The sequence below is a fragment of the Malaclemys terrapin genome, chromosome 23, assembly GCF_027887155.1.
Source record: "Malaclemys terrapin pileata isolate rMalTer1 chromosome 23, rMalTer1.hap1, whole genome shotgun sequence".
Taxonomy (NCBI): domain Eukaryota; kingdom Metazoa; phylum Chordata; order Testudines; family Emydidae; genus Malaclemys; species Malaclemys terrapin.
The window spans coordinates 4895445-4923373 of NC_071527.1; the positions used below are offsets into that span (position 1 = coordinate 4895445).

The following is a 27929-nucleotide window of genomic DNA, read 5'->3' on the forward strand; positions in this document are numbered from 1 at the left end:
TGACCATGAAGTCCCGAATCTTCAAGGGTCTAGCATCACTGTATGACATGATCAGAGGCTCAGGAACCGGACAAATAACATTTATTATTATTGTTATTATTATGTGCATTACAGCAGGGTCTAGCTCGATAAAGCCCCTATAGTGCTAGGAGCTGTACATACCCATAGTAAGAGACAATCCCTGCCCCAAAGAGCTTACAGTCTAAATAGCTGAGACAAAGAGTGGGAGGGGAAAAGGTGGAGAAACTTGCACTAGCCAGGGGCAAAGTCTGGAATTAAACCCACCTCTCCTGAGTTCCAGCCCGTTGGTCTAGCCACTGGACCCTACTGCCACTCAGAGCAAAGGCTACATTCTCTTCTCCCCTTCCACCGAGAGGGTGGTCTCCTCCTTGCTTCCTTTTTACCCCAAGCAAAGGGGAGTCCATCTAGGGCAGAGATAAAGGGCTATTGGTGTAGGTCAAGGTGGAGGACGCTCTTCATTGAATGAGCAGGAAGGCTAAGGTGGGAGTGAAATCCAACTGATTTCTGATAGAGCTGGCTCAATCTTAGCTCCGCATCTGGCCCCCTGTGACAAAGTGGGATGGTTCTTAATGTTTCCTCTGAGTACTGTGTGGGTGCCTCAGTTTCCCCTATGCATTTCTTAAGTCTCCAGTGTGCATAAATGGCCGACACTCTGTATCCTGGCAACAAATGGCTTGGGCCCTTCCCCCCTGCAAGGGAATAGCTAAAGGTGAACAAAGAGATCAGGTGACCTCCTGGCCCGGGAAAGAGACAAAGGGCAGAAAGGAGGGACTAAAGGGGTTTCAGTTCGGGGCTGGCTGGGGACGGGGAGTGAGTGCAGATGGGGTTGTCTGGCTCGCTGGACCCCAGAATGGACCTGGCTGAGGGGTCCCGTTCGCTGTACCTACAAGCTCTATTTTAGTTCCTGTCATCTAATAAACCTCTGTTTGACTGGCTGGCTAAGAGTCACGTCTGACTGTGAAGTGGGTGTGTGTGCAGGACCCTCTGGCTTCCCCAGGACCCCGCCTGGGCGGACTTGCTGTGGGAAGCGCACGGAGGGGCATATGCTGAATGCTCCAAAGTCAGACCCAGGAAGATGAAGACGTGTGAGCTCCTTGCCCTGAAGACAGTCTGCTCCAAGGGAGAGGAGGCTCCCCAAAGTCCTGACTGGCTTTGTGGGGAGCAGTTCCAAAGCATCGCCCGGGGATTCCGTGACACCCCCTTTACTATAGTACCTGACCGTCTCCAATGTATTTGCCTTCACCACATCCCTGGCAAGCGTACGGAAGTGGGATGATCCCCATTTTGCAGAGGGGGACCTGAAGCCCAGAGAGATAGAGAGACTAAGCGGCTTGCCCTAGGTCACCAACAGCAGAGCAGAGGTCTGCTAATTTGCCGCCAAGCCCCCAGGCCAGCTTTCCTCTCCAGCCACTGATGTGAGGCAATAGCCAAGGAACTGTTTCTAGAGGGGGTTGGAATTGGCTTCTGAGAGCAGGATTGTGCCTTAGCTGTCAGGACGCTGTAAGGAAATAATTGACACGCCGCCTCCTTTCCCCCCTTCCGTGCCTCTCAATACTTTATGAAAGAGACGAAGCGGGTCAGAAAGAGACAAACTTTGGTTTTTCTGCCAGCTCTGTTTCAGCTCTGATATGCTTGAAAGCTTGTCTCTCCCCTTCCACCAACAAAAACTGGCCCATTACAAGATCTGACCTCACTCCCCAGGTCTTGCTAATATCCTAGGACCCACATGGCTACACCCACTCGGAATAATACTTTAATAACACAGCCATAGCGCAGCGCAGACGACATGCTGGTTACACGGGTGCCATAGCAGGTGGCGACCCTACAGAAACACGTGGAAATATTGCAACACGCTTAACAGAAACATACAAAAAGGGCCTCGCAAGTGACTCATTGCCACCAGAGCAAGCCCATTGGCTTTGTGTAGACGTTGGCCCTTGGTACAAAGCAGTACTGCAATGCAGGGTATACTTGAGTCTGTGCCAGAGGGAAACAAATATATACACGCAGGCAGATCAATGGGACCATGTTGATCTACACCAGCTGGGGATCTAGCGAATTAAGTTAAAAGCGACCTCATACGTTATGAAATATATATTTATATAATGTTGATTATTCTCTTTAAATGACAACCAATAAATATCCCAGAACAAATAACAACTAACCTCCCTCCCCGCACTGAGGCTTGTCATTTACAGTCATGTTGGATTTTTTGTAACCTCCAGGAGCTCTGAGGATGACGGTCTCCCTCGTGCACTGGGTCTACTTGACCCTGCTTAAGTGGACCTTGAAGGGTGTCCCCGCCATGTGCTGCTTCTCTGCGAAAGGATGCAGAGGTCAGCACTGAAAGGATACGGAACAGCCAGCGTGCAGTGGGATTTCCTACGGCAATTCCATGAGCACCCAACCATACAAGGTGCTGGGTTGAAGCATCAATAAAGGAGGCAGTGGGGGTTGAGACATCTAGTAAAGGAGAATTCGGCGCCTTGTAGAATTGGGCTCCTCGACCCACCATGAGCCGCAAGTAAAACTGGCCCATCTAGTTTTACTGTCCAGTTGAGAAAAGTGCACCCCCAAATCCAGGAGAAACGGTAAAAAATAACAGATTTCTAAACTATGTTCAGTTTCAATATACTGGGCTGGGCCATTATCAAGCAACACAGAGAAGGACACTTACAAACATAGGGGTTTCTTTTAAGATCTCTATCACACTAGGATAAACCTGCTGTGGAGTCATTCTGGGTTTATGCTAGTGGAAATGAGATTACAGACAGGCCCTAATGCCATTCCCCCAGGTGACGTGAACCCGTTTTTACAGCACTGTAATTCAGATCAGCATCTGGGTCACGCTCCTTTGAAGTCAGCGGAGTTGCTCCGGATTTACACCAGTGCACCCGAGGTCACGATTATTTGATTTTATTTTTAAAGGACACCATCAAGATAGAGTCCCCATTGGCAGTAGGAAAAAAAGCCTTTGACTGAGGATTCTGGGTCTACACAATAATTTCCCCTAAGTAGCCAGAGCGCTAGTGGTGAAACATCACCAAACACAGCCTCTGCCAACTCATGTGGCTGAGAACGTTCGCCCGCATCACATCATCAGCTGGTGAAAGAGACCCTAACGCAAATCCGCACAAACCAAAGAACGAAAGTAAGAAGGAACGCGAGAAATCTTTTGGTAATACTGGTAAAATAACTCATAATACTTAGCTCTTATCTAGCACTGAGATCTCAAACCGCTCTGCAAAGAAGGTCAATAGCATTATCCTCATTTCACAGAGGGGGAAACTGAGGCATATGGTGGACATGGCTCGCCCAGCAGAGTCAGGAATAGAATCCAGGTTTCCTGAGTCCAGTGCTCTACCCACCAGTCTCCCCCATACTACCTTCTGCTATGTTGCTACTATCCTTCAGTTTACCATCGTTGGAGCCTAAGTAATAACACTTCCTCCTTCTGCATTGCTTTCAGTTTGAAGATCTCAAAGCACATCAATGAATTAAGCCTTACGAGCCCCACCTCAGGGAGGTGGGATCAGGATGAGTTTGCTGGGGCTGGTGTGAGAATTGGGCATGTTCAAAGAAAGTTCTGCCAGGATGGGGGTCTCGCTTCTAACCAGTGATGGAGTGGGGAAGGCGTCAAGGAAACCCTGGGAAGAGCCGGTTTGAGGTTGATTCCCATTCTTGGCCCCGCAGACGCTGGCAAGAATCGGGCTTCAGGAGAAGGCATTCTGGTCTCGTTCAGGTGCAGATGGCAATGCGTCTGGCATCTATTCCGCAGGGATCGACTCCTCACGGCAGTGTTCTTCGTCAGACAGCAAGCGATGCTTCGGACGTGCCCCACTGGGCCGTTCGTCTGCATCCCGACTTGCTGAGCCGCCGCTCTGGCTCCTGGCGAGGACGGCCTCTGCCACCGCTCCATTTCGGATCATTCCATCAGTAGAATTGCCCCTCGCTCGAGAAGCCAGCTGGGAAGACCCCGAGAAGCTGGAGATGGATGAAACTGCAGGGAAAGGAGAGGAGAGTAGTGGCGTGGTGTTTATTTTTCCTACAGCTGCCACTTGCATCAAGCTATAGTAATAGATGCTTACAATGCCTAGGGCTGGAGTGGATGCTGCTGATGACAGGGCACGTCGGGGACTCCATGCTGGGAAGGTAAAGACAGACGTTAAGAGGCTATGGAACACAGACGGGTTTCAGACCCCTGTGCAAAATGCTGCCCTCCAAACAATGTGATACCCAGGCACCGTGACCCGAATGACCTCAGGGAGGTTAGATAGGTGGAAATGGATGTAGGATCTGATCCTGCGTACTGTCCCCACTTGAATGAGGTTACATGGGTGGAGATGGAGACAGAATTTGACTCTCTACACCAGAGAGTATTGCATACCCCCTTCCAGATCTACCAGCTCCTCTCGAACCCCCTTCCAGATCTACCAGCTCCCCTTGAACCCCCTTCCAGATCTACCAGCGCCCCTCGAACCCCCTTCCAGATCTACCAGCTCCCTGCATACCCCCTTCCAGATCTACCAGCTCCCCTCGAACCCCCTTCCAGATCTACCAGCTCCCTGCATACCCCCTTCCAGATCTACCAGGTCCCCTCGAACCCCCTTCCAGATCTACCAGCTCCCCTCGAACCCCCTTCCAGATCTACCAGCTCCCCTCAAACCCCCTTCCAGATCTACCAGCTCCCTGCGTACCCCATTCCAGATCTACCAGCTCCCTGCGTACCCCCTTCCAGATCTACCAGCGCCCCTCGAACCCCCTTCCAGATCTACCAGCTGCCCGCATACCGCCTTCCAGAGCTACCAGCTGCCCGCGTACCCCATAACACTATCCGTCTTTAGCCATCTGTCCAGATTTCGCTGTTAGGTACAGATATAGTGCTAGTGCAATGTTCACATCCGAAAAAACCCCACTGACTAAATTCTGAGCTCAGTTAGACTGGACAGTTGCTGGGCAACCGAACCCATGCTGTACGGGGATTGGAGGTGAGGGCTCTGTCCGTTTGTGTCTCTGTGTTCTCATTGGTACACCTTCAAGTGAATTAACGACCGTATTTGATATAACAAGTTCCCCCCGAGTTTTAAAGCTTTGGCGGCGTGGCCTCATTAATGAATGCAATCCACCGTGGCACAATTTCTCCTGCGACAAAGATGAGACTCAGGATCTACTTCTCCATTGACTTGAAAGGACATTGGATCCGGCCTTTAAGAGCCAGACGCATGCGCTGGGTGCCTGGTTTTCTCCCAGGAGGCTCAAGCACGTCCTTTCCCCTGACACGTTCCTCTGACCCACCTGCTCTCTTCGCCTTCCACCAGCTTCCTGTAGGTGAGGATCTCCACGTCCAGGGCCAGCTTGATGTTCATCAGCTCGTGATACTCCTTCACCAAGCCAGCCAGGTCCGCCTTGCCTTTGTGCAGGGCTTGCTCAAGCTCGGCCAGCTTGGCGTTAGCGTTCCGGAGGGCGAGCTGGCCGCTCCCCCCGGCCTCTTTGATGTCCTCTTCCAAACGCAGGCACTGGGGCAGCAAAGGGGAAGGGAAGCGCCGTTAGGTGGGCAGCGGGTGCTGAGCCAGATGGGCAGCTCCTCCCCACCCCCATGACTAGGGGTCCAGGCGCACACCCCTGATTTCCCGCACAGCCTTTCTTAGGGTGCTTTTCTGCCTAGAGCATAAATGAAGAGGTCTGGGGGTGGCTGCTGCAGTGGGTCTATGGGGAATTGAGGGGGAGGGGTCTGAAATGCTCAAGTTTCTACTTTTGGGAGATTTCCCACATTTTAGAAACAGCAGGACAGGCCAGCAGCTATTTTCTCCAAGTACTTTTTGCCTCCATAAACCTCCCTCCACCCATAATAGATCTTCCCCTCCCCCCATAACAGTTCTCCCCCGACCTCCCCTCATATCACACCTGCTCCCACCTCCACCCCAGCTTCCCCCATAACCGTTCTCCCCCGACCTCCCCTCATATCACACCTGCTCCCACCTCCACCCCAACTTCCCCCATAACCGTTCTCCCCCGACCTCCCCTCATATCACACCTGCTCCCACCTCCAACCCAACTTCCCCCATAACCTTTCTCCCCGACTTCCCCTCATATCACACCTGCTCCCACCTCCACCCCAACTTCCCCCATAACCGTTCTCCCCCGACCTCCCCTCATATCACTCCTGCTCCCACCTCCATCCCAACTTCCCCCATAACCTTCTCCCCAGCCCCACTCTCCCTCTATAACTCTCCCCCAACCCAATCCCCATGGCACCCCTCCCCCCACTCTCCCCCCATAATCCCCCACTCCATGACATCCCCCACCCCTCCCTCCATAGCCCTATCCCACCCCCACCCCATGACATCCCCACCCCCCTCCCTCCATAGCCCTATCCCATCCTCACTCCATGACATCCCCATCCCCATCCCCCTCCCTCCATAGCCCTATCCCACCCCCACCCCATGACATCCCCACCTCCCTCCCTCCATAGCCCTATCCCAGCCCCACCTCATGACACTGCCCCCCCAAAGCCCTCTCCCACTTCCACTCTCCCCTCCACAACAAATCACTGGCAAATCACAGCCCTCCCCTCTCTGCCTTAGTTTCCCCTCCCACCCTTAGGCTATTTAGACCGTGGGCTCTTTGTGGCAGGGACTGTTTCCCACTGTGTGTCTGTGCAGCACCCAGCGCAACGAGGCCCTGATCTCATTTGAGGCCTGTAAGCGCCGGGGTAACACAGAATAACAACAGATTCCCCCGCCAGACTCATCCCAAGGGGGGGAATGACGGGTGTGCGCGGGCACCTGGCTCCGACCTGGGGGCAGCTGCCATTTCTCTTGTGTTTCCAGTGCCCGAGGCTTCCCCTCTCCCGAGGCCCAGGCCTCACCTGGCTCTTCAGGGACACGATGCAGGTCCTCAGCTTCTGAATGCGTATGGTCAGCTCCGCGATCTCCCTCCGGCCACTGAAGAGCTGGTCCCTGTACGTGGCGGAGTGGGTGGCTCCTTCGTTCAGCTGCAGGGAAGAGTTGAGACGGCGTCACCTCCTCCCCGCCTTGCAGTTGCACCCGGGATTCTGCAGGGAGCTGGTCCCTCGTGGGTGCCGGGGACAGACACTGTCTAGCTCTCTCGTCTCTCTCACTTCCCCTTGCCCCTCTTCTTTCTCCACCACCTCTCTGTCTATCTACCGCTCACCAATCCCCATGGTTTCTAGGCAGGCTCTCTCCTGCTCCCCCACACCAATGGCTTTGCGTCATGTCTCCCACGAGAGAGAGCCGTGTACCTTGCTCCAGGTAAGGGCTTCTGCCTCCTCCCAGCTCCTGAAAGCGAGGGCTTCATACTGCGCCCTCACTTCCTCCACGATGCGGCTCAGGTCAAGGTTGCATCTGTTATCGATCCCCATGACGACGGAGATGTCCTTGATTTCTGCCAGCAGCTCCTGAAGCTCCTAGATGGCGGGGAGGAGAGGAGAGGAGAACTGAGCGGACACGTATGTCAGCTGAGCGGGGCCAGTCCAATCCGTCCCATACGCAGCTGGGAGGTGGGAAGTTTTCATAAGTCAAGGCGCAGGTTTGCAAACCCCACCATGGAGTGGTTTGGCTCTGGTGTCCTGCTTAATTCAACCAACCCTCCCCAAGGTTTGGGCTGGGGTTCAGAGTAGTGGCTCTGGCTTTGGCCATTGCTGGGATTTCTAATTCTCCCAGACCCTGGGCAAAATGATGTGCTCGTGTCGCATGAGAGCACTAGTGGGTGTTGGTTGATTTAGCAAGTGTTTGTGGTCATGTCAATACCCAGCCGCTGTGCTGATCTGCAGTGGGCAAGTGGGGTAGGGATCATGGGGGTGTGAATTAATGGGAGAGCTGTGGAACTCATTGCCAGGGGATGCTGTGAAGGCCACAAGTATATAAAAACATTAGATAAGCTCATGGAGGATAGATCCATCGATGGCTATTAGCCAGGATGGTCAGGGACGCAACCCCATGCTCTCTAAGCCTCTGATGGCCAGAAGATGGGACTGGATGACAGGGGATGGATCACTCGATAATTGCCCTGTTCTGTTCATTCCCTCTGAAACATCTGGTACTGGCCACTGTCGGAAGACCGGCGTAGCGGGGCGGTCACCCCGCTCCAGCCCTGAAAGGGTTAAAAGCCAGCTCTTGGAGAGGGCTGGGGCTGAGAGCCAATAAGAAGAGGCGGGGAGGCAGCCAATCAGGGCCAGGCTGGGCCCTATAAAAGTGTTGCAGAGCCAGAAGGCAGTCAATCTCTCTCTAGCTTGGGAGCGAGAAGGACCTAGCTGCCTGTGAGCACAAGGGTAGCTGGAGCGGAGCAGGGCTGGGGAAGGGCACAAGGAGCCGGGGAGCTCCTGCCTGGCAACTCCCCAGGCTGAGGCCTTGGTAAAGGCCTAAGGAGGTACTGGGACTGCAGAGGTGCAGCCCAGGGATAGGCCGAGGCAGCTGGTCCAATCCCCTTGCCTGTGATGAGTGGCCATGACAGGCTGCAGTTTGCCCCAGAAAAAGGGGGCTAGATGACGACTGGCAGTAGCCCCTGAGGCAAGGTGGGCATAGGAGGTGGAGGTTCCCCTGGGAGGGGGACCCAGAGCGTGGGGGCACTGCTGTGGGGCAACACCCCAAGATAAGAGGGCACCGGGGTCTGGGAGGGACACGGGGCCTGTGGCAGGCGAGACAGTAGGAGGCGCCGTGCCGGTGAGTCTGCGATCTGTTACAACAGGATATTGGGCTAGATGGACCATTGGTTTGACCCAGTGTGGCCATTCTTATGTTCTTAGCTAGCGAGTTTGTGCCAGATACCTGCTGACATACTGTGGCGGCCCACGGACTTCAGGGCTGACTCTGGACTGTACCACATGCCCCCCTGGGACTCCATACCAATGCTATAGATAGAACGGGGGTCCACGTGCTGCAGCAAAGGCCCCTGAGCGCTTACGAAGAATTGCCATTAGCTCCTGACAATATACAGCCTATGACACATGCCTGCCATCCAGTAGAGGGCAGTGTGGCGCTTGCACACGTCGCAAAGCTAAGGTGGCCATGTGTCCTTGGTTATAGATGCCCTCCATGAGGAAACTGTCGGTGGCATGGGGTTGCTACCGTCTCAGGATTACAGTGTCTAGCAGCCGGACACAGGACTAGAAAGCTTTTCTCTGGGAAAACAGCCGAACTAAAGGGAGCTATCCATTGTCCACCACTCAATATTGAGCCATCGCCCATCACCGCCACCCAAAGGGTAAATGGGGACTATATGTCCTATGCCTTCTCCTGCCCATGAGAAGGTGTGACTCCATCCAACACTGGGCAGTTGTGGTCTGCTCATATCAGCCCGTATCCACGTGTTGCAACTCCTGACTCTGGGGTGTTTGTTCTTGATGACTCGGGGGAAGTGACAACGGATGCAGACATGGTTCAGCAAATCAAAAAAGACACCCTAATCTATGTTAGGAAACCACACTCCTGTGCTGTTGGTACTCAGACAAGACCCAACCTGAAGGGATCGTAAGCTAGTGGAATGTCCGATAAGCCTCTTTCACTCTGCCTCTCACTGTAGGTCTCATTTTCCTCTCATGATGGCGTAACATGACTGATTTCAGTGGGGTTACTCCTCGTTTACCCCTTTGCACTCAGTCTCTGCTTTTTCGGCCTTTTGTCCCCGTCAACGTGCTTTTATTCCACGCTTTTGTAGCCCTTGTATCAAAGGCTTTGCTAGAAGGTAGGGCACTTATGGCTTTGTTTGCGTTACCTCTCCCTGATTGGGGGAACAATGATTGGGACTGGATGGATGATTCATCTGTTACCGGTGACAAATCTCTTTCCATGAACAGGATTTTAAGTGTATTTCTTCCCCATTGAGGCTTGATCCCCAGGTAAATGTATAGGGGTTGTTACAGGAAAGGTTAATGTGGGAGAATTTCATATGCTGGAGCAATTTCCATGCACAAAGGGCCTGATTCTGTTCACATTCACACCAGTATAAATCAGGAGTAACTCAGCAGTGCTACTTGTGACTGCCGCCGTTATAAGGGTGAGCAGAATCAGGTAAGTGGAGTTAGAAGGCTGTGAAACAGACGTGAGAGCAGAATCGAGCCCAAGAACTTTTCTTCTAGTGCGGCTGTCGTTACAGAATAACAGAGGAAACCAATTCAAACTAGGGGCTAGGTTGCATATCAGTTACCTCAGGGAGAAGTAGGGGTGGTTCAAAAAGGGGGATTATTTCATGTTCAAATTTTTTTGGTGGATTTTCCTGACTATTTGACAAATCAATTCCAAAGGAAAGTTTTTCATTGAGAAGAGAACCAAGTTTTTCTCTCCCAGCAGAGTATGCTCCCGGAGGCTGAAATAGAACGCAGGAATCTTGACTCCCAAGTCCCACTCGCTCTAGGCTATATTCCCACAGGTGGGGACAGAACCCAGAAGTCCTGACTCCCCCTTGCTCTAACCACTAATCCAGATTTAGCAGACCAGCAGGACCAACAAAAAAACTCCGTAAGTTATGATGGAAGTCCCAGAAGACATTATAATGCTGTTAAAGGGACCTTTCACTATCAATTTTGAATTGTACCAGGGAAAAACTATGCACAACAGATTTATAACATGGCTAGGGTATGTCTATACCACACTCTAAGCCCAAGTTCTCCTGTAGGTTTGAGCCCTCCTCCTGTCCACACACAAATCAATCTGACTTGAGTCAGCAAGCACTCATGACCCAGGTCCTCTGACCCTGCTAGGGGGATAGGTCAGAACCCAAGTCCTGTCATTCTGCAGTGTGGCCACAACTCTAGCTGAAGACTCAAGGCAGAAGGTCTACGCAGAGTAGTGTGGATGCGTTAACATGACTGTGAGAGCCGGATCTGGCAAATGTAAACCCAGGTTTCCAATTCAGTGTGGCCGCTCAAGCGTGGGCTTGGGCACACCAACGCGGTCCTCCAGACCCAAGTTTACAATGCCGTGTAGACATACCCTTAGAGACCTTCCCCCATAGCTCTTGCCATAGAAGAAAGATTTGTTCCCTCGGCCCCTGTAGCTTTGGAAAAGGGGAGGCAAAGCGAGGGATCCAGGAAACAAGATCCTTGACGTCAAATAGCTCCACAAAGGTTGCTAGAAAAGTGGCTTAACCTGAAAACAGGCTCGGTTTGCGGAACGGCCGGGGCAGGTATAATTTCTTTGCATAAAGGGTGGATGAAAGAACACGACGGGCTGCCAAAGTCAACAGTGTGAATCCCAACAGAAATGAATTCAAGAAGAGGCTGGGAATGTAGCGAGGGTGCATACAGCCAGGCCAGTAGGAGCTGTGGTGGACAGTGACGGCTTCCTCCCGTCTCTATGACATCCTTTTCCAGCAGCGGAGCCAGCACTGGGAGACAGCCTGGCAGCTTATAAAGTCAATCAGGAGGCAGTACGGTCTAGTGGCTAGGACACAGGTCTAACCCTCCAGAAACCTGAGTTTTAGTCCCAGTGCACGGCTGGGTGATGTGTGCTGCAGTTCCCCCACCTATAAAACAGGGAGAATGATCCTGGCCTGCTTTGGAAAGCACTTGGCGCTTTACTGTTGAAAAGCAGAGTCTTTTTCACTTGCATGTTACAATGGTACATCAGCACCACGCAACTGAGAGTCAGCTGCATTCTCTGGGTCAATTCACTGAGGTGGAGGCTGTGTTGTTAAGGTACCGACTTTCTTCTTTTTGGGCGGGTGCTCCACCCCTGCTCTACCCCGAGGCCTCACCCCCCACTCCATCTTTTCCCCCCAAGGCCCCACCCTTGCCCCGCCTCTTCCCACCCTGCCCTGCCCGCTCCCCGAGCACGCCCCGCCTTTGCTCCGCCTCTTCCCGCCCTGCCCCGCCCCCTCCCCGAGCACGCCCCACCTTTGCTCCGCCTCTTCCTGCCCTGCCCCACCCCCTTCCCGAGCACGCCCCGCCTTTGCTCCTCCTCTTCCCGCCCTGTCCCGCCCCTTCCCCGAGCACGCCCCGCCTTTGCTCCGCCTCTTCCCCGAGCACGCCCCGCCTTTGCTCCGCCTCTTCCCGCCCTGCCCCGCCCCCTCCCCGGGCACGCCCCGCCTTTGCTCCGCCTCTTCCTGCCCCTGCTCTGCCCCCTGCCCCCCAACATAGGGTTACCATTCGTCCGGATTTACCCGGACATGTCCTCCTTTTTGTGCTAAAAATAGCGTCCGGGGGGAATTTGTAAAGCACTCACAATGTCCGGGATTTCCCCCCCGGCACAGCAGAGCGAGCAGCTGGGAGGGCTGCAGGGAAGTCCCGGGCTGGACTCAGGAGCAGCTGTAGAGGAGCCGGATCCGCCCTGCATTCTGAGCCGGCAGCTCTCCCCTGCAACCCGGTCCGGCAGCACTGTGCAGGGCCAGACCGGGTTTTGTTGTGCAGGGCCAGGGACCGGGTTTTGTTGTGCTGGGGAGCTCAGCCACGTGTCCGGCTCGGCTGCACAGAGCCCAACACTCTGTTCTGAGCAGCAGGGTAAGGGGGACCGGGGGCAGGAAGGTTCTGGAGGTGGCAGTCAAGAAACGGGGGGGGGGGGCTTTTGGGGGGGGTGGAGAAAGTTTTGGGCAGTCAGGGTACAGGTAGGGGGTAGGGTCCTGGGGGGCAGTTGGGGGGGAGTCTTAGGAGGGGGCAGTTAGGGGACAAGGAACAGGGAGTCTTAGGTAGGGGGTGGGGGTCTGGAGGGCAGTTAGGAGCAGGGGTCCCAGGAGGGGGCAGTCAGGGGACAAGGAGCGGGGGGTAGGGGGCTGGGAGTTCTGGGGGGGGGCTGTCAGGGGGCAGGAGTGGGGAGAGGGATCGGAGCAGTCAGGGGACAGGGAGCAGAGGGGTTTAGATGGGTTGGGAGTTTTGGGGGGGCTGTCAGGGGGTGGGGAGTGGTTGGATGGGGCGTGGGAGTCCCAGGGGTCTGTCTGGGGGTGGGGGTGTGGATAAGGGTTGGGGCAGTCAGGGGACAAGAGGCAGGGAGGCTTAGATAGGGAGTGGAGTCCTGGGGGGCAGTTAGGGGCAGGGGTCCCAGGAGGGGGCAGTCAGGGGACAAGGAACGGGGGGAGGGTTGGGGGTTCTGGGGGGGCGGGAAGTGGGAGGGGCAGGGGCGGGGCTAGGGCGGGGCTCCTCCCGTCCTCTTTTTTTCTTGCTGAAATATGGTAACCCTACCCAACACCTCCCACCCACTGCCGAGCAGCTGATCGGCGGGTGGCTGGTGGGTGCCAGGCACCCACTATTTTTTTTCTGTGGGTGCTCCAGCCCCGGAGCACCCACAGAGTTGGCGCCTAGGCAACACTCCCGGTGCGAGTTTGAAGGAGACTATCGCTCAGCATGCTTCCGAAATGGAAGGGCCGGGCCCATTCCTTGGAGAGCTGCCTATTCCGGGTGCTTCGGAGGAAGGTTGAACAAGGTTAGAAGGCACCTGTTGTGTTATAAAGTACCATAGAGGCGCTGCGGATAAGGGTGCTGGTTGAGGATTCCCTCCCGATCCCAGCTGGAGACAAGTATATGCCTTGCAGCACTGAGCTTGTAAAATCATCCTAGCTAGCTTAACTGCAGATGCAATTCTATTGATGCTAATATGCCTTAATCCCCTTCCTTTGACTCTCGCTAAGCTATTTCCCTTAGCAATATCCCGTTACGAAAATGACACAGGCTACGTCTACACTGTGATAAGTGACCCGTGGCATGGCCGGGACTGGCCCGGGGCAGCTGACTTGGGCTGCGGGGCTATCGAATTGCAGTGTAGACTTTCGGGCTTGGGCTGGAGGCTGGGTTCTCAGACCCCGGGAGTGCAGAGGGTCTCAGACCCCCGGCTCCAGCCTAAGGCCAAACCTCTACACTGCAGTCGGTAGCCCCCGGAACCCGAGTCAGCTGTCTCGGGTTCTAAGACTTGATGCCGTGAGTTTTTTGTATTGCAGATGTACGCACAGAGGTAGTTTGTTCTATTCAGTGGGCCAGATTTTTGATCTCATTGAGAATGGCGTAAATCTGGAATGACCCCAAGGAAATCAGTGGGCCAAATCCTGCTCCTACTCAATGGAAATCAGGAACAATGCCCCAGTGCAGCAAAGCGCCTAAGCGTGTGCTTAACCTTAAGCATGCTCTGCAGTGCAACGAAGCACTCAGCAAATGCATACGGCCCATCACACATGCTTCTGGGACTTTGCTGAATCGGGGCCCAACTGGGTCACCATCAGTGAAGTTAGACTGATGTACCATTGCTGAGAGAAGAAATCAGACCTAATGGAGTTACTTTGGGTTTACAATAGCGTAACTGAGATCAGAACCTGGCCCTGTGATGGTGTAGAAGGTTAGACCTCTCTGGCACGCCCTTGGGGAGAGGGTAAAATACAGAAAAGGTCAAGAGACTTCTGCAGCCCACAAAAGGTAGACTCCAGAGTCTTTGGAAAGCCAGGGGAACAAGAGACCCAAAACAAACAATTCGGCACAACGGACATAAATTACCCGACATTTTGGCTGCCGAAATTGCATTTTTCACCAAAAAGAAAGTATTCGGCTGAAAAATTTTGCCCAGCTCCACCAGCCTCGTTGCACACACTTAGGCATCTGGTCTTATAGCTGCTTCTTACCTGCTCGTATACGGCTTTCTTTAACTCCATCAACTCTTGAAGCCCCTGCAGTTTTACCTCTAGCTCGGTTCTATGCATGGAACCAGCGTCTAAATCCTGTGGGACAAAGAAGACATATCAGCGCTAGTAACAAATGATCTGTACATTGGACTCTGACTTGTGCCTTGGGGTGAGAGATCTTCTCCATTGTGCACTGATTACCCAGTCCTGGGACAAAGCAGTGTCCTTTGGGGATACTATCCATCCATTCTGCAGGATGGTGGATGTTGCTGGTGGGACCTTGCATTGCTGCTCCCATTGAGGGTGGGTGATTTGAGAAGAAGACCTCTAGATAAAATTTCTTTTTGTTAGTGCTTGAGTGCAGGGAAGGAGGTAGGGCATAGAACATGAGAATGACCATATTGGGTCAGACCAAAGGTCCATCTAGTCCAGTATCCTGTCTTCCGACAGTGGCCAAGGCCAGGTGCCCCAGAGGGAATGAACAGAACAGGGAATCATCAAGTGATCCATCCCCTGTCACCCATTCCCAGTTTCTGGCAAACAGAGGCTAAGGACACCATCCCTGCCCATCCTGGCTAATAACCATTCCATAAAAGGAAACAAACAGGACTGGCCCATAAACAGTCATCTTTTAATCATAAGGAAAAGCAGAGATTGTTGAAAACACTGATGCAATAAACAAAAGCCACACAAACTGCCCCTACCAGGCCATGAGCACGCTTGGGAACAACTTATAATTAACAATAACAATCATTTATGGTGAGCATTTTCCACAGCTCATAACACCCTACCTTTCCTTGCCCAAGATTCCAAACCCATATACACAATTGATTTCCACTCACTCGTCACAAGTGCAGCTACCTCTGGGGTAGAACCTGGTGGCTATTTAGCAGGGCCTGGCTGCACTACACTTCTGCCACTGGTTTTCAACCTTTCCATACGGTGATCTCATGTAGAGAAATGTTTCAGGATGCCCCTGAAGGGAAGGTGGTTACGACCCATCCTTGCGACCCTACTGGATCATGACCCCAGGCTGAGACCCCATGGTATATGCAACTGAAACGGCACAGGAATCTTGCCGGATAGAATTTGGCCAAGACACGGCAGCTAATACTCCATGCTTTTGCACCAAATGCTACGCGGTCTTTAGCAACCACAGGTGCTCAGGTCCTCACTTGTCTATGGTTCATTTCAAAATACATCACCTCCACCAGTCTGTGGTCCTCCTGGCCCAGGTTGTCATCTACTGGGCCCCTGCCTTTAGCGCTGTAGGGAAATGGCTACACAGCAAAAGAGCCCAGGTGAACTGGCTGGGGCTTGTGGGGCTCGGGCTGCAGGGCTAAAAATGGCCATGTAGATGTTCAGGCTTGGGCTGGAGCCTGGGTCTTGAGTCCCTCCCCCGGTTTCTGGGTTTCAGAACCGAGGTTTGAACGTCTATTTTAGCTCTGCAACTCACGGCTGCTGGTCTCTTTGTGCTGGGTAGCCATGCTCTAGGTTTCCTATAGGGGCAGGTCTCTCATGCAAACACAGAGCCAACCCAACTCTCTTATTGGTGCTTCCCTGGCCCTCGTGAATGTAGTATCTGAGCGCCTCACCACGCTGCTGCTAGTCCCGTTTCACAGAGATCTGAGGCCCAGGTCCTCAAAGAAACCTGGGCATCTAACTTCCTTTGATATCAGTGGACATTAAGCACCTAAATATCTTTGAGGCCCTGCGCCAGAAAAACGAGGTGACTTGCTCAAGGCCACGCAGCAAGTCTGTGGCAGAGCAGAGACTCAAATCCAGGTCTCCTGAGCCCAGGCTGGGGCCCTAACCACTAGACACTCCTTCCACTGCAGGTGCATCTTTGCTGTAGATGCGCACACAGCCCTGTGAAAATGAATGGCCACTTACCCTTTTCAGCTCCACGAAGGTGAATTCCAAGCCACTCCGTTTATGTATTTCATCCTCGTATCTACGGAGAGAGAAGCAGATTGGTGTGAATCCCGGCAGGGCGAAGCTCAGTTCTGTATTGGAGATCTTGCATGTTGCTTTGTTTATTACAGTAGCACCTAACATCTCTTGTACCAATACATCAATAAGAGTCACAGTGATCCCCAGACAGCTTATAATTGAAACAGACAAACGGTGGGAGGGGAAGTGGCTGGTCCAGCCAGAAATAGAACCAAGGTCTTCTGAACCCTAGGCCAATGGTCTCCTCGTTGGCCCACCCTGCATCCAGGGGACCAAATTCCCCATTTGCCTCTCTCGAAAGGGAACAACCCAACCCAGTCCAGCAATGGCAGCCTTCCTTCAGCTTCCATCAGAGTGGCAAAGATAAAGGGCCATTTAAAGGAAATGATGGACACCCTTTTGTGACGTTATTGATATGAACAGTGACCGTAGAGATCATTGGTGCAACCAAGGTTATGATTTGCTGGTTACGATTATGCTATCTCAGGGGTAGGCAACCTATGGCACACGTGCCGAAGATGGCACACGAGCTGATTTTGAATGGCACTCACACTGCCCGGGTCCTGGCCACTGGTCCGGGGAGCTCTGCATTTTAATTTAATTTAAAATGAAGCTTCTTAAACATTTTAGAAACCTTATTTACTTTACATACAATAATAGTTTAGTTCTATATTATAGACTTATAGAAAGAGATGTTCTAAAAACCTTAAAATGTATTACTGGCACGCGAAACCTTAAATTAGAGTGAATAAAAGAAGACATGGCCCACCACTTCTGAAAGGTTGCTGACTCCTGTGCTATCTGAATGCATGTATCATGTTGTAGTTAAAGTTATAAGAATTGGCTCTATACTGCCTGTATTTCAAACTTGTGCTATGCTTCTGGGTGACACCCCAGACAATGTGGCATCAGCACTGCCTAGCCTGCCTGATGGCCCATTAAGGACCATCAGCTATACAAGTGACCCACTGAGAGAAGGCAGATACACTTTGTGACTCAGCAAGACATGCAGGGACATGCCTATGGACCGAACTCTAAGGTTTTTTCATGCCATGTGCTGGGTAGCGTGTGTTCGGAACAAAGGAAGCACAGGTCGTATGGCAAAAGGACTATAAAAGGCAGCTGCATTATCTCCATTTTGTCTTCAATCCTGCTTCTTACCTCTGGAGGAACTTTGCTACAAACTGAAGCTCTAAACAAAGGACTGAATGACCCATCCCAGCTGGGGATGTTCCAGAGACTTGATTTGACCCTGCAGTTTATTCCAAGCCTGAACCAAGAACTTTGCCATTACTGTATGTCATTGACTCCATTTAACCAATTTTGGCTCTCATCGCTATTTCTTTCTTTTTATGAATAAACCTTTAGATTTTAGAGTCTAAAGGATTGGCAACAGTGTGATTTGTGGGTAAGATCTGACTTGTATATTGACCTGAGTCTGGGGCTTGGTCTTTTGGGATCGGGACACCCTTTTTTCTTTTACTGGGGTATTGGTTTTCATAACCATTCCTCCCCAAAATGAGTGGTGCTGGTGGTGATACTGGGAAACTGGAGTGTCTGAGGGAATTGCTTGTGTGACTTATGGTTAGCCAGTGGGGTGAGACCGAAGTCCTCTCTGTTTGGCTGGTTTGGTGAGCCTTAAGAGTAAAGGACCCCAGCCTTGGGCCGTGACTGTCCTGCTCTAAGCAATTTGTCCTGAATTGATACTCTCAGTTGTGTCCCGCCAGAGGCAGCACCGTTACACCTTGATATTGAGGGTACCTGCATAAAGAGTGTGCAAAGGGTTAATAAAGGCTTCCTACCTGCTTTAAGACATGGCTAATCAATTGTTATGGCGTCCAACAGGTCAATCGGTCGCTTATAACCCTGGCTCATAAGCAGGCTACCACACCTCTAGTGATGTGCTTTATGGGGAGCGAGTGGCACATGCCACTCTCGCTGGTGACATGCTTATAGCCTCCGCTAACTCTTTATGAGTTGCTTATAAATGTAGCCGCAATTACATCTAACGGAAACCGTGCTGGAGCCCAAGTGAGCGTCACCGTTGCAAAGAAGACAAATCTATATGGTAATAGAGAACCCAAACTTAGCCCCCAGTTATTGTGGCTCTTCTTAATAATTGATCGTTCATAATAATCATTTGCATTGCGGTAAGAGCGCCAGTTACCGCCCGGGAAGACGGTCCCTGCCCCGGAGAGCTTACAATCTAAGTGCTAAAGTAGCCTGGGTCTAGGGCAGGGGTGGCCAACCTGTGGTTCCGGAGCCACATGCGGGTCTTCAGAAGTTAATATGCAGCTCCTTGTATAGGCACCGACTCCAGGCTGGAGCTACAGGTGCCAACTTTCCACTGTACCGGGGGTGGGGGAACTCACTGCTCAACCCCTGGCTCTGCCACAGGCCCTGTCGCTACTCCACCCCTTCCCACGCCCTCCCCTGAGCCTGCCCTGCCTTCGCTCCTCCCCCCAGAGCCTCCTGCGCCCCACGAAACAGCTGATTGGGAGGTGCGGGGAGGAGGGGGAGGCGCTGATCGGCAGGGCGGCCAGTGGGCAGAAGGCGCTGGGGCGGGGGGTGGAGCTGATGAGGGGGCTGCTGACATATTACTGTGGCTCTTTGGCAATGTCCATTGATAAATTCTGGCTCCTTCTCAGGATCAGGTTGGCCACCCGGGCCTAGGGGAAGGGCATAAGGGAGGAGAACAGGGAAAAGGAAAAAAAAAACCAACAACAACGACAGGTGATGCCATTGTTTCTGCCTCGCCCTGGTATTTAACTGTTTCATAAGCCCTGGTCGGGAGGCGAATGGGAGAAGTGGTTGGTTCTTCTGGTTTTTCTGCTCTTTAATTGGAATGTCTGACTCCGTGCCAGTGCACATGTGTTGTTAATGAGAGCCTGCGTCTCTCCCGCTCCATCCGCACCCCAATCCCTGCCGAAAACGCTTCACGCATTGCAGGACACTGACATCATGTCACCTACTGCGCAAACTACAATCCTGATGGGATAGCAGCCGATGCTCACCCCCGCCCCCATGGCTTATCCAGCTTTCGGCTGGAGAAGGGTGGCAGAGAGGAGGGCCTGGGATGTGTGTGGTGGTGTGTAGCTTTAAGTAGCAGCGCAGCAGGGTCTGGCAAAAACGCACTGTGTAAGGTCCTCCTGTCTGAGTCAGTGGACTCGGAGTTAGCTAGGGGCTGCTTGACTAATCTCAGATCAAGCATTTTCCAATCAGCAAATTCTCCGTGGGGAAAATTTGGTTTTGATGGAGTTTTCTGTTGGGAAAAGCAAAACAAAACATTTCGTCTTTTGATGGACTTGACATTGATCTCTGAGTCCGCCTGAGCACCATGGTGCCAGATGGGAGTCGTAGTTATGAACCCTTCTTGCCTCTACTCTCCCTTATGGGACCTGCTACCTGGCCAGACTACATCTCCCATGATGCACTCCTCTCGCCCTATGTCTCATGAAATGTTACAATATTTCTAAATTGAAAATTTTTGGACATTTTGGGTCCATGAAAAGTTTCAACATTTTCATGGACAATGCAGGACCGATGCAAAATGTCAAAACATCAGAATTTCCCAGGGGACAGCAATTCTGTTTTTCGAACAGCTCCAGCATCAGGAAACCTAAGTTCTAATCCCTGCTCTGCTGCTGTCTAGTGGTACCTCTCTGTGTCTCAGTTTCTCCATCTGTAAAATGGGGATCAGGATATTTACCCATCTTTGTAAAGGTGCCCTGAGATCTCTGGATGGTAAAAGGTAAATATTGTTATAGCAGTCGGGGAAAATATGAGGTAAAGAATGACATTTTCTAAATGCTTGAGAAAAAAGTGTGCGAAATCAAGGGCTGGTTGAAGAGTAAAGGAAAAGTCCACCCTTTGAGGCCAGATCCTCAGCTGGTGTGGATCATCCAGGAGCTACATTTATTTTCATCAGCTGAGGAACACGCCTGGAATAAAAGCAGGGAGCTGGCTTCACTATGATTTGTTGGGTCAAATAGTTAAGCACAAGTATTTGCACGATTACCGTGCATTCGAGAAACTTTTCACGAATGCCCCAAAATGCCACGAATTTTTACTCCTGCGGTTTGCTTGGTCTGAAAATTTGCTTTGCAAAGCACATTCGCTGTTAATTATTCACGAGTTCCATGAACCATCCCAATGGGGGAACAGATCGAATTAAGCCAGGTGAACGGTGAGTCCATTGTGTGAAAATGGTTTGTTCACAGTGTTGGCTGAAAAGGTACAAATAACCAATATGTTCAAAACCCATAAGGGTTGGGTATGATTTGTCAATCCACAAAGGGGCTGAATTCAGAGGGGCATGACTCTAACTAAAACGAAGGCTCCTTTGCATCACTCTGACAGTGTGGGCTTAAATTGCACGTAAATTAGATTAAAAAATTACAACCATTTAAACAATACTAATTTTTTATATCTGTGCTCGTCTATAGCACTTTTCAGTAGATCTCAAAATGTTTTACAAACAAACAGCATTGTTATCCCCATTGTACAGATGGGGAAACTGAGGCACGAGGCGGTGAAGTGACTTGGTCAAGGAAATCAAGTAGGCCAGTGGCCGAGCCGAGAATAGACCCTAGGTCTGCGGAGTCCCAGTCCAATACTGTAACCATTAGGCAACACTGCCTCAACTGCCAAAGTGGTTTAAAGGGTATAAGAATCAGACTCATAATGAATATTATACCTGATTCTGCTTCAGTTTACACCAGTGTAAATCAGAAGTAACTCAGCTGTAGTTCATGCAGTTACACTGGTGTAAAATTAGTGTAAGTGAAAGAAGAATCAGGTTCATTAATAGTTGTAAAACCATAATAACTGGACAATACAACAGTTAACCCGGGGGTAAAGTCCCACTTTCTAAAGTACACAGATCGGGAGAACATGACAGAAGGGACCCATTTCATAGGGGCTCAGAGAGCACTCCCTTGAAATGAGTGAGGCATTCATTTCTGTGTCAAAATACAATCACTGACTTGTGCAAACAGGGCACTTGTGCATGCAAAAATCCCACATCTGTTCATGCAACTGTGATTTTGTGCGTGCAAATTGGGTAGACAAGCCCTTAGAATCTCTCTCTCTCTGTTTCCCTCTATGGATTTCTATTTGTCTACTTGTCTAAGTTCATTAAGCAGGAAAAAAGTGTGAGCCTTATTTTCAGATCCTGCAGTTCTTGTTGAAAGCTCATCAGCTCTCCAAAATCAGACCCTTGAGGTTTTTGAGTATGGACAATAGGAGAAGAAATCTCTTATTATCCACAGTCCATACTGTTGAACTGGTATCTAACAATAGGCTGCAAATTAATCCCTATATTTCCAAAGACCCCCAACAAACTAGGACAAACGGCACCTGTTTCGGATGTTATCCATGGATTTCAACACCTCGGTCAACTCGGACTCCAGCTGTTCTCGCTCGTGGCCGACAGCCCTCATCTCTTGCTTCAGTTTGCTCATGTACTGGTCGTAGAGGAGTTTGATGTCTAACTCGGAACGGGAATTGTCCTGATCTTTCAGGAAGCTCCACCTGATCGTGAGAACTTTGTTCTGCTGCTCCAGGCATTGGACCTGCAGAACGGAATCCAGAGACATTAGTAAGGTTGATGGCGGAAGGCTGATGTGAACCCCTTCAGCCAACACACTAGACATTGAGATTGGGACCTCCAGCCATACATGGGGAGGGATAGCTCAGTGGTTTGAGCATTGGCCCACTAAACCCAGGGTTATGAGTTCAATCCTTGAGGGGGCCATTTAGGGCTCTGGGGGAAAAAAAATTGGTCCTGCTAGTGAAGGCAGGGGACTGGACTTGATGACCTTTCAACGTCCTTTCCTATGGGATAGGTATATCTCCATATATTAAACCGTTACAGCTTGAGGGACACAGTTGGGCTCTCAAACAAGGAGCTGTAAAAGAATCCCATCCCATTGCAAATCAGGCACAGAAGGGCATTACATTGACATATGGAGGCTTGGCTTTGCTACTCGGTGGTTTCCTGACAAGTCAAATCAGCCCGACAGATCATCACTCAAGTCAGCTGATTAGCACATCCAATTGGACATGTCATCAAAAACTGACAAGTTAAAGACCAAACTATAAAGCTTCAACTCAAAGTTTATTTCTGTCTTCGCATACGGATGTGAAAAGCTGGAGATCTACCAAGGGGACAGACAATCATCTCAATGCCGTCTAGAACAAAAGCCTTAGAAAAATACTAGGTATTAAATGGAATGATTTTATTATGAATGCTGAGATTTGTCAGAGAGTTCGACGATCCCTAAGTGCCAAAGTTTTATACAAAAGAGGCGGGAAATATCTAGGACATGCATAAAGAATGAAGCCAGAGCTTCTACCACACCATTGGGCAGCTGAAGGAATGCACAAAAAGGGCCAACCAATAGAACACCTCCATCGAACGTTAAAGAGGGAAAACGTATGGGACTGAACAACAGAGAGGACATGCAAAGAGAGGCCCAGGATAGAGGAGAACAGCTGTGGATGGCTGCTGAGAGCACCATCTAAAGAATGTGGCAAATCAGGGTTCAAATAGCAAAACCAACTCCTGGAAATGGGTAGGAGTGGAGAGAAGAGGCTGGTAGAAGGATCCCAAGACAAGGTCTCATGGATAGAATAAATCTAATCTGTATTGGAATCTTTCCCGCACCATCATATGTCACCTGGGGCATAAACAATACAAGGTACTATCTCCTCTGTGTAAACACCCCTTCTTCTCGATATGAATCTGAAGTCTGGATCACATTCCTGTGAGCCAGTCCAGCGAGTAGCACACCACGCTGGGCTGCAGAAGACCTGAACTCTGCCAGTGACTCCCCCCTCTGTGCCTCAGTTTCCCCTCTATTTAAAGTACTTATTTGGCCACCAGTACTGTAGTATCTGAGCACTCCACAATCTTTGATGCATTTATCCTCACGACACCCCTGTGAGGTAGGACGCTGCTATTGTACCCATTTTACAGTCAGGGGAGTGAGGCACAGTGAGAAGGGTCTTGCCCAAGGTCACAGAGGAAATCCGAGGTAGAGCAGGGAAATGAACTTGTATCTCCTGAGCATCAGGCTCATGTCCTAGTCACCGGACAATCCTTCCCCCCAGCCTCTGCCCCTTAAGACTGTAAGCTCTTTAGGGACAGAACTGTCTCTTACTATGTGTCCGTGCAGCGCCCGGCGCAACAGGGGCCCCCATCTTGCTACTATACTACAAATTATAACACTATGATAAGACAATTCCTCAGCCCAGTTGGCCTAGCATGATATTCGCTTCCCTGCAGGTACCAGTAATAACGGTTGGTCCTAAAACATAAATATGGGCCTGATTCGCTGCTGCATCCTTGCAGTGTATGCCGGTGTCACTCCACTGAAATCGGAAGGGTTACTTAGATGATTAGCCCCTTGGGGAAGGGACTGTCTTTTTGATCTGTGTTTGTACAACTAGAGCTGTACTGGGCTGTGACTAGAGTTACTCGGGACTACAGCCATACAATCAATAAATAATAAGAGGCTGACACCGGGGCAAAACTGGAGTAATGTCGTGTGAATCAGGTTCCGACGTTTGCACTGCAAAGGGCCGTGCACAGCTACGGCGCTACATACGGTCACCGCAAGAATGACAGACCCTGTGTCCTGTCAGCGGGCGTGTATCTCGGTGTGTGTGAGTGCACGTTTTTTGGTCGTCCAGCCTCCATTCTAACTTGGCACACTCGCGGTGATGGCCGTTCGGCTCAGCAACGACGTGGCGCTTTTCAGCCTCAAAGCGCTTCCATTAACGATTTATTCGCCAGCTCTCCTCTCTCCGCTCCGCGCACGAAACAAATTGCTTTAATCGTACTTAATTCGGCAGGTGAGAGCTGCCAATTGCCGTCAATGCTGTGAAGCGGCCGTTAAGTCAGCTGAGGGGATGGCTCACCCATGCGTCCTCTCTGAAGGATAGTAACAGCATCATCTGTGCAAACTTGCCAGCTCCTGCCCATCCAATAAGTTCAGCAGGACTGATTTAACTTTCTTTGCCCAGGGGTAGAAAAATGCGCTGGCCATTGGGACAAGATCTTCTAACAGAGGGTGGTTTATCTGCTTAGTTTGTCCCTGGTTCAGCTGTCAGCAGGCACGGAACGACCCCCGTGATCTGCCTTCTTCTTTACATTACAGCGGTGTCTCGAGGCTGCAGCTGAGATCAGGACCCCGTTGTGCGAAGCGGTGTTCACACAGGGAGAACCATCCTGCTTTTTCCCATGCTGCCCCTCCATGCTTTGGAGGAACTCCCTGTGAACGTCTGCAAAGCCACCTCATTACCCACCTTCCAAACCCCCCTTAAACCTCTCCTTTGCCACGCGGCCTACAAAGAAGGCCGGACAATGGTTAGACCGTTGCTTTGCTGAAGTCATTGCCTCTGAGGCTGACCAATATTAGCTATTTCCTAGTGCCCCACCCTAGCCCTGTCTGCATCCACCTGTTGTCTCTTGTCATATGCTTAGATTGTAAAGCGGCTTAGGTCAGGGACTGTCTTTCTGTCCTGTGTTTTTAGAGCGCCTAGAGCGATGGGAGCTGCTACCATATCACACCTAACCAATAAGGTACAGCACCTAGCGTAACGGGAGTCACTACCTAGCACAATGGGGTCCTGCTCCATGACTAAGGCCCATAGGTGCTACCATAATACAAATAATAAAATAAGAAGCAACATCTACCCTGATGAGCTTACATCTAAACGGAGAAGAAGTGGGAGTGGAAGCAGGCGTACAGATGGGAAGTGACTTGTCCAAGAGCACGCAGCAGGCAGAGACAGAAATAGAACCTGGGGCTCCTTGAACCCGACCCAGTGTTCTACCCATTATACCTCGCTGCCTCTCTCCGCTGGGATCTGCACAAGGGGTGCTGAGAAACGTCTATCCAATTTGAAGCCTACAGAGGCACCGCTGGAAGCGGCCGGCACAAACACTGAGCCAAGTCCACCCCGTGCCTGGGTGAAAGATCCTCCGGGACACACTAGGAAAGGTCCCGTTTCGGATGTACAAGGCAGTGGGGCACGGAGAGCCAACCTGGAAAGTGCCACCGAACAAGAGCTCTGTGGCAGAGCTCAGTGAGGAGGAGTCGTGGACAGTGGGGTGGCTGGTGGGCTGGGGAAGTGGCTACCAGGTCCCTGCACGACACAGGGACTCCAAACACCGGCGTGAAAGGGGCATAGGTGGTGGCTGATGCTACTCTTGCTCAGAGGCTGCAGGGATAGCTGAGACCTTGCAGCCTGGGCGTTCTGGTCCTTAAGTCTGGACTGAGGGGAGACCATGCCACTCCCCTCCTTCCAAAGTTACTGGGGCTATTCACAGCGGGACCCAAGATTTGATCTATGGGCCTTCGATGACCATCACTGAGCATAGAGTGGGAGAACCTGCCAGGTCTCTTGTTTCTGGTTTGCTAAGTATGAACAGGATGAGATGCCGGGGTTGCCTGGGATAGAAGGGATGGTCTCGATGACCCAGGAGGTCCCTTCCAGTCCATCGTCCTGTGTTCCTGTATTCGTTAGGCTGCAGAAAGGGGTCAGAACCGAGAACCCACTAGCCAGCCATTATTTCCGCCTGTCCAAACACACGTGAGCCACATCCAAAGGAAACCCAGAGTGCGTAGCAGCTTGACCAGGACTCATCATCCCTATCCGCATGGCAGATCCCAAAGGTGCGTGGCCTCCTGACTGGGAATGGTCAACCCCCTACCTCCCAGCTATGGCCATAGCGACTCCCCTATGGCCCGTGTGGCATTTGACTGAGGTCATGTGAATTCCAGAGGCACATTGGCAACTGTGTGTTACATTTCTCTGCCAATGGGTTGAAATTCACCCCTGTGTAGAAGGCCAGTGGGAGATGGCCGCCATCTTGGCTGACCTACCAGAGATCTCCAGAGCTAGAAGCCCTTGAGCTAAAGAGCCAATGCACCCTAGCTAGGGTTGTACCAGACTCTCATGTGGGTCAGACACAGAAGAGGCCCTGTAATACACGCTCACCAGCGGGATTCGTAGGCGCCACTTAAGGCCAGTTTTGAGGGTTTAAATGGCGCCCGGGTCTTGTGGTGGACTCTCTGCCCAGGGGTGAATTTCCTATGTACCAGATTTCATTCTCAGGGCTGGCCCCTGAAAAAGTGCAATGCACAGATCGTCACATTTGCACACTCCAGCGGGCAGCCGTGCCTGCCTGGATGCCCAATGGCACACGGAAACACGGGCTGTGCAGACGCAGTTTAGGCAGATGCTGTTGAAAACAGAGCCCCACAGTACTAGTTCATACCCATATGAGCACTGTTTTTTTTTTTTTAAATGCAGTAGCTTGGAATTAGCTGCCTACATGATAGACTTCAGTGAAGCAACCCTTTCGGGAGATTACCATCTGTTTACAGAGTCTAAGAGCTTTGCAGGAACCTGCCTCAAGTAGGCGAATTGTTTTGCTTTGAGAAAATCTTCTACCTTCCCCTGGACCTGAGCAGAGGAAAGACTCTCTGCAGGAGAGCTTGCTTAGCAGATCCAGTGACCCTTCCTTTCCCCCCTGTCACTCACCACATTATTGGCTGGTTAGTTTTCAGGCATTAGAGAACAAAACGAGCAGGAACTGTCGGCTATTTTACTGATTGCAGCTGCTGTGTTGGTTCTCTGCCCAGCTACAGGTATGAAGGGCCTCCTGCTCCATCTTTTGTCCTCACAGCCCCTTCCTTTGCTGCTTACCCCATAGCTACTTCCATCAGTGGCCGAGTTTCCCTTTTCCCAGGGAGATTACTAGCCGATGGGGATAGACAGGGTCTTTGAAGCAGTGGACTGGGGTACTAGCTAATAATCATGCAAACTTTTGGGAAAATAGACAGCACGGGAGGAAAGAACTATCCTCGCAACTGGGAAATTAGCTAACATTTAGAGCAAATCTCTCTTGCCATAGGCACCTCACAGCCCATCCACCACTGGCCTCTGTGGTCACTCGAACCTGGCACTTCTCTTACCTTCCCAATTAAGGATGCGAATTGGTCGTTGAGGATTTTCATCTCGTCTTTCTCCTGCTTCTTCCTCTCCTGGAAGGTGGGGTCCAGGTCTAGGCGCAGCGGCGTCAAGAGCTTCTCGTTGATGAAGACGGACGGGCAAGAGGAAGACGTGTATCCACCAAGACTCGAGGTGCTGAAGCTTCTGCTGGCTGGACCACCCGGGCTGCTGCAGCCGTCGTATTCAGAGGACGTCACCACCGAGCTCCCCCTGTTCTGATTCCATGACGCCTGCCAAGACGAGAGCGAGCTGCTGCTGAATTCGTTGGAGCGGCTGGTCATCCTGGCTCGGCCGGTGGCGGGGAGGTAGGGGAAGGTGTATGAACTAAGCTGGGAAAGAGAAGTGGCACCTTGGAGAATATGGTCTGTTTAATTCCT

At 51.5% G+C, this 27929-nt stretch overlaps 1 protein-coding gene across 1 annotated transcript; it reads right to left on the reverse strand.

Moving 5' to 3' along the window:
• Nucleotides 1–64: 64 nt before the first annotated feature.
• Nucleotides 65–27929, reverse strand: KRT80 (keratin 80). The gene is made up of 9 exons (XM_054012253.1): nt 27516–27929; nt 21886–22100; nt 16468–16528; nt 14575–14670; nt 7283–7447; nt 6890–7015; nt 5317–5537; nt 4110–4165; nt 65–4021 (listed from the first exon to the last, which is right to left on the reverse strand). Exons 1-9 carry the CDS (start codon nt 27831–27833, stop codon nt 3789–3791), a joined length of 1491 nt encoding a protein of 496 aa, XP_053868228.1. The 5' UTR covers nt 27834–27929; the 3' UTR covers nt 65–3788.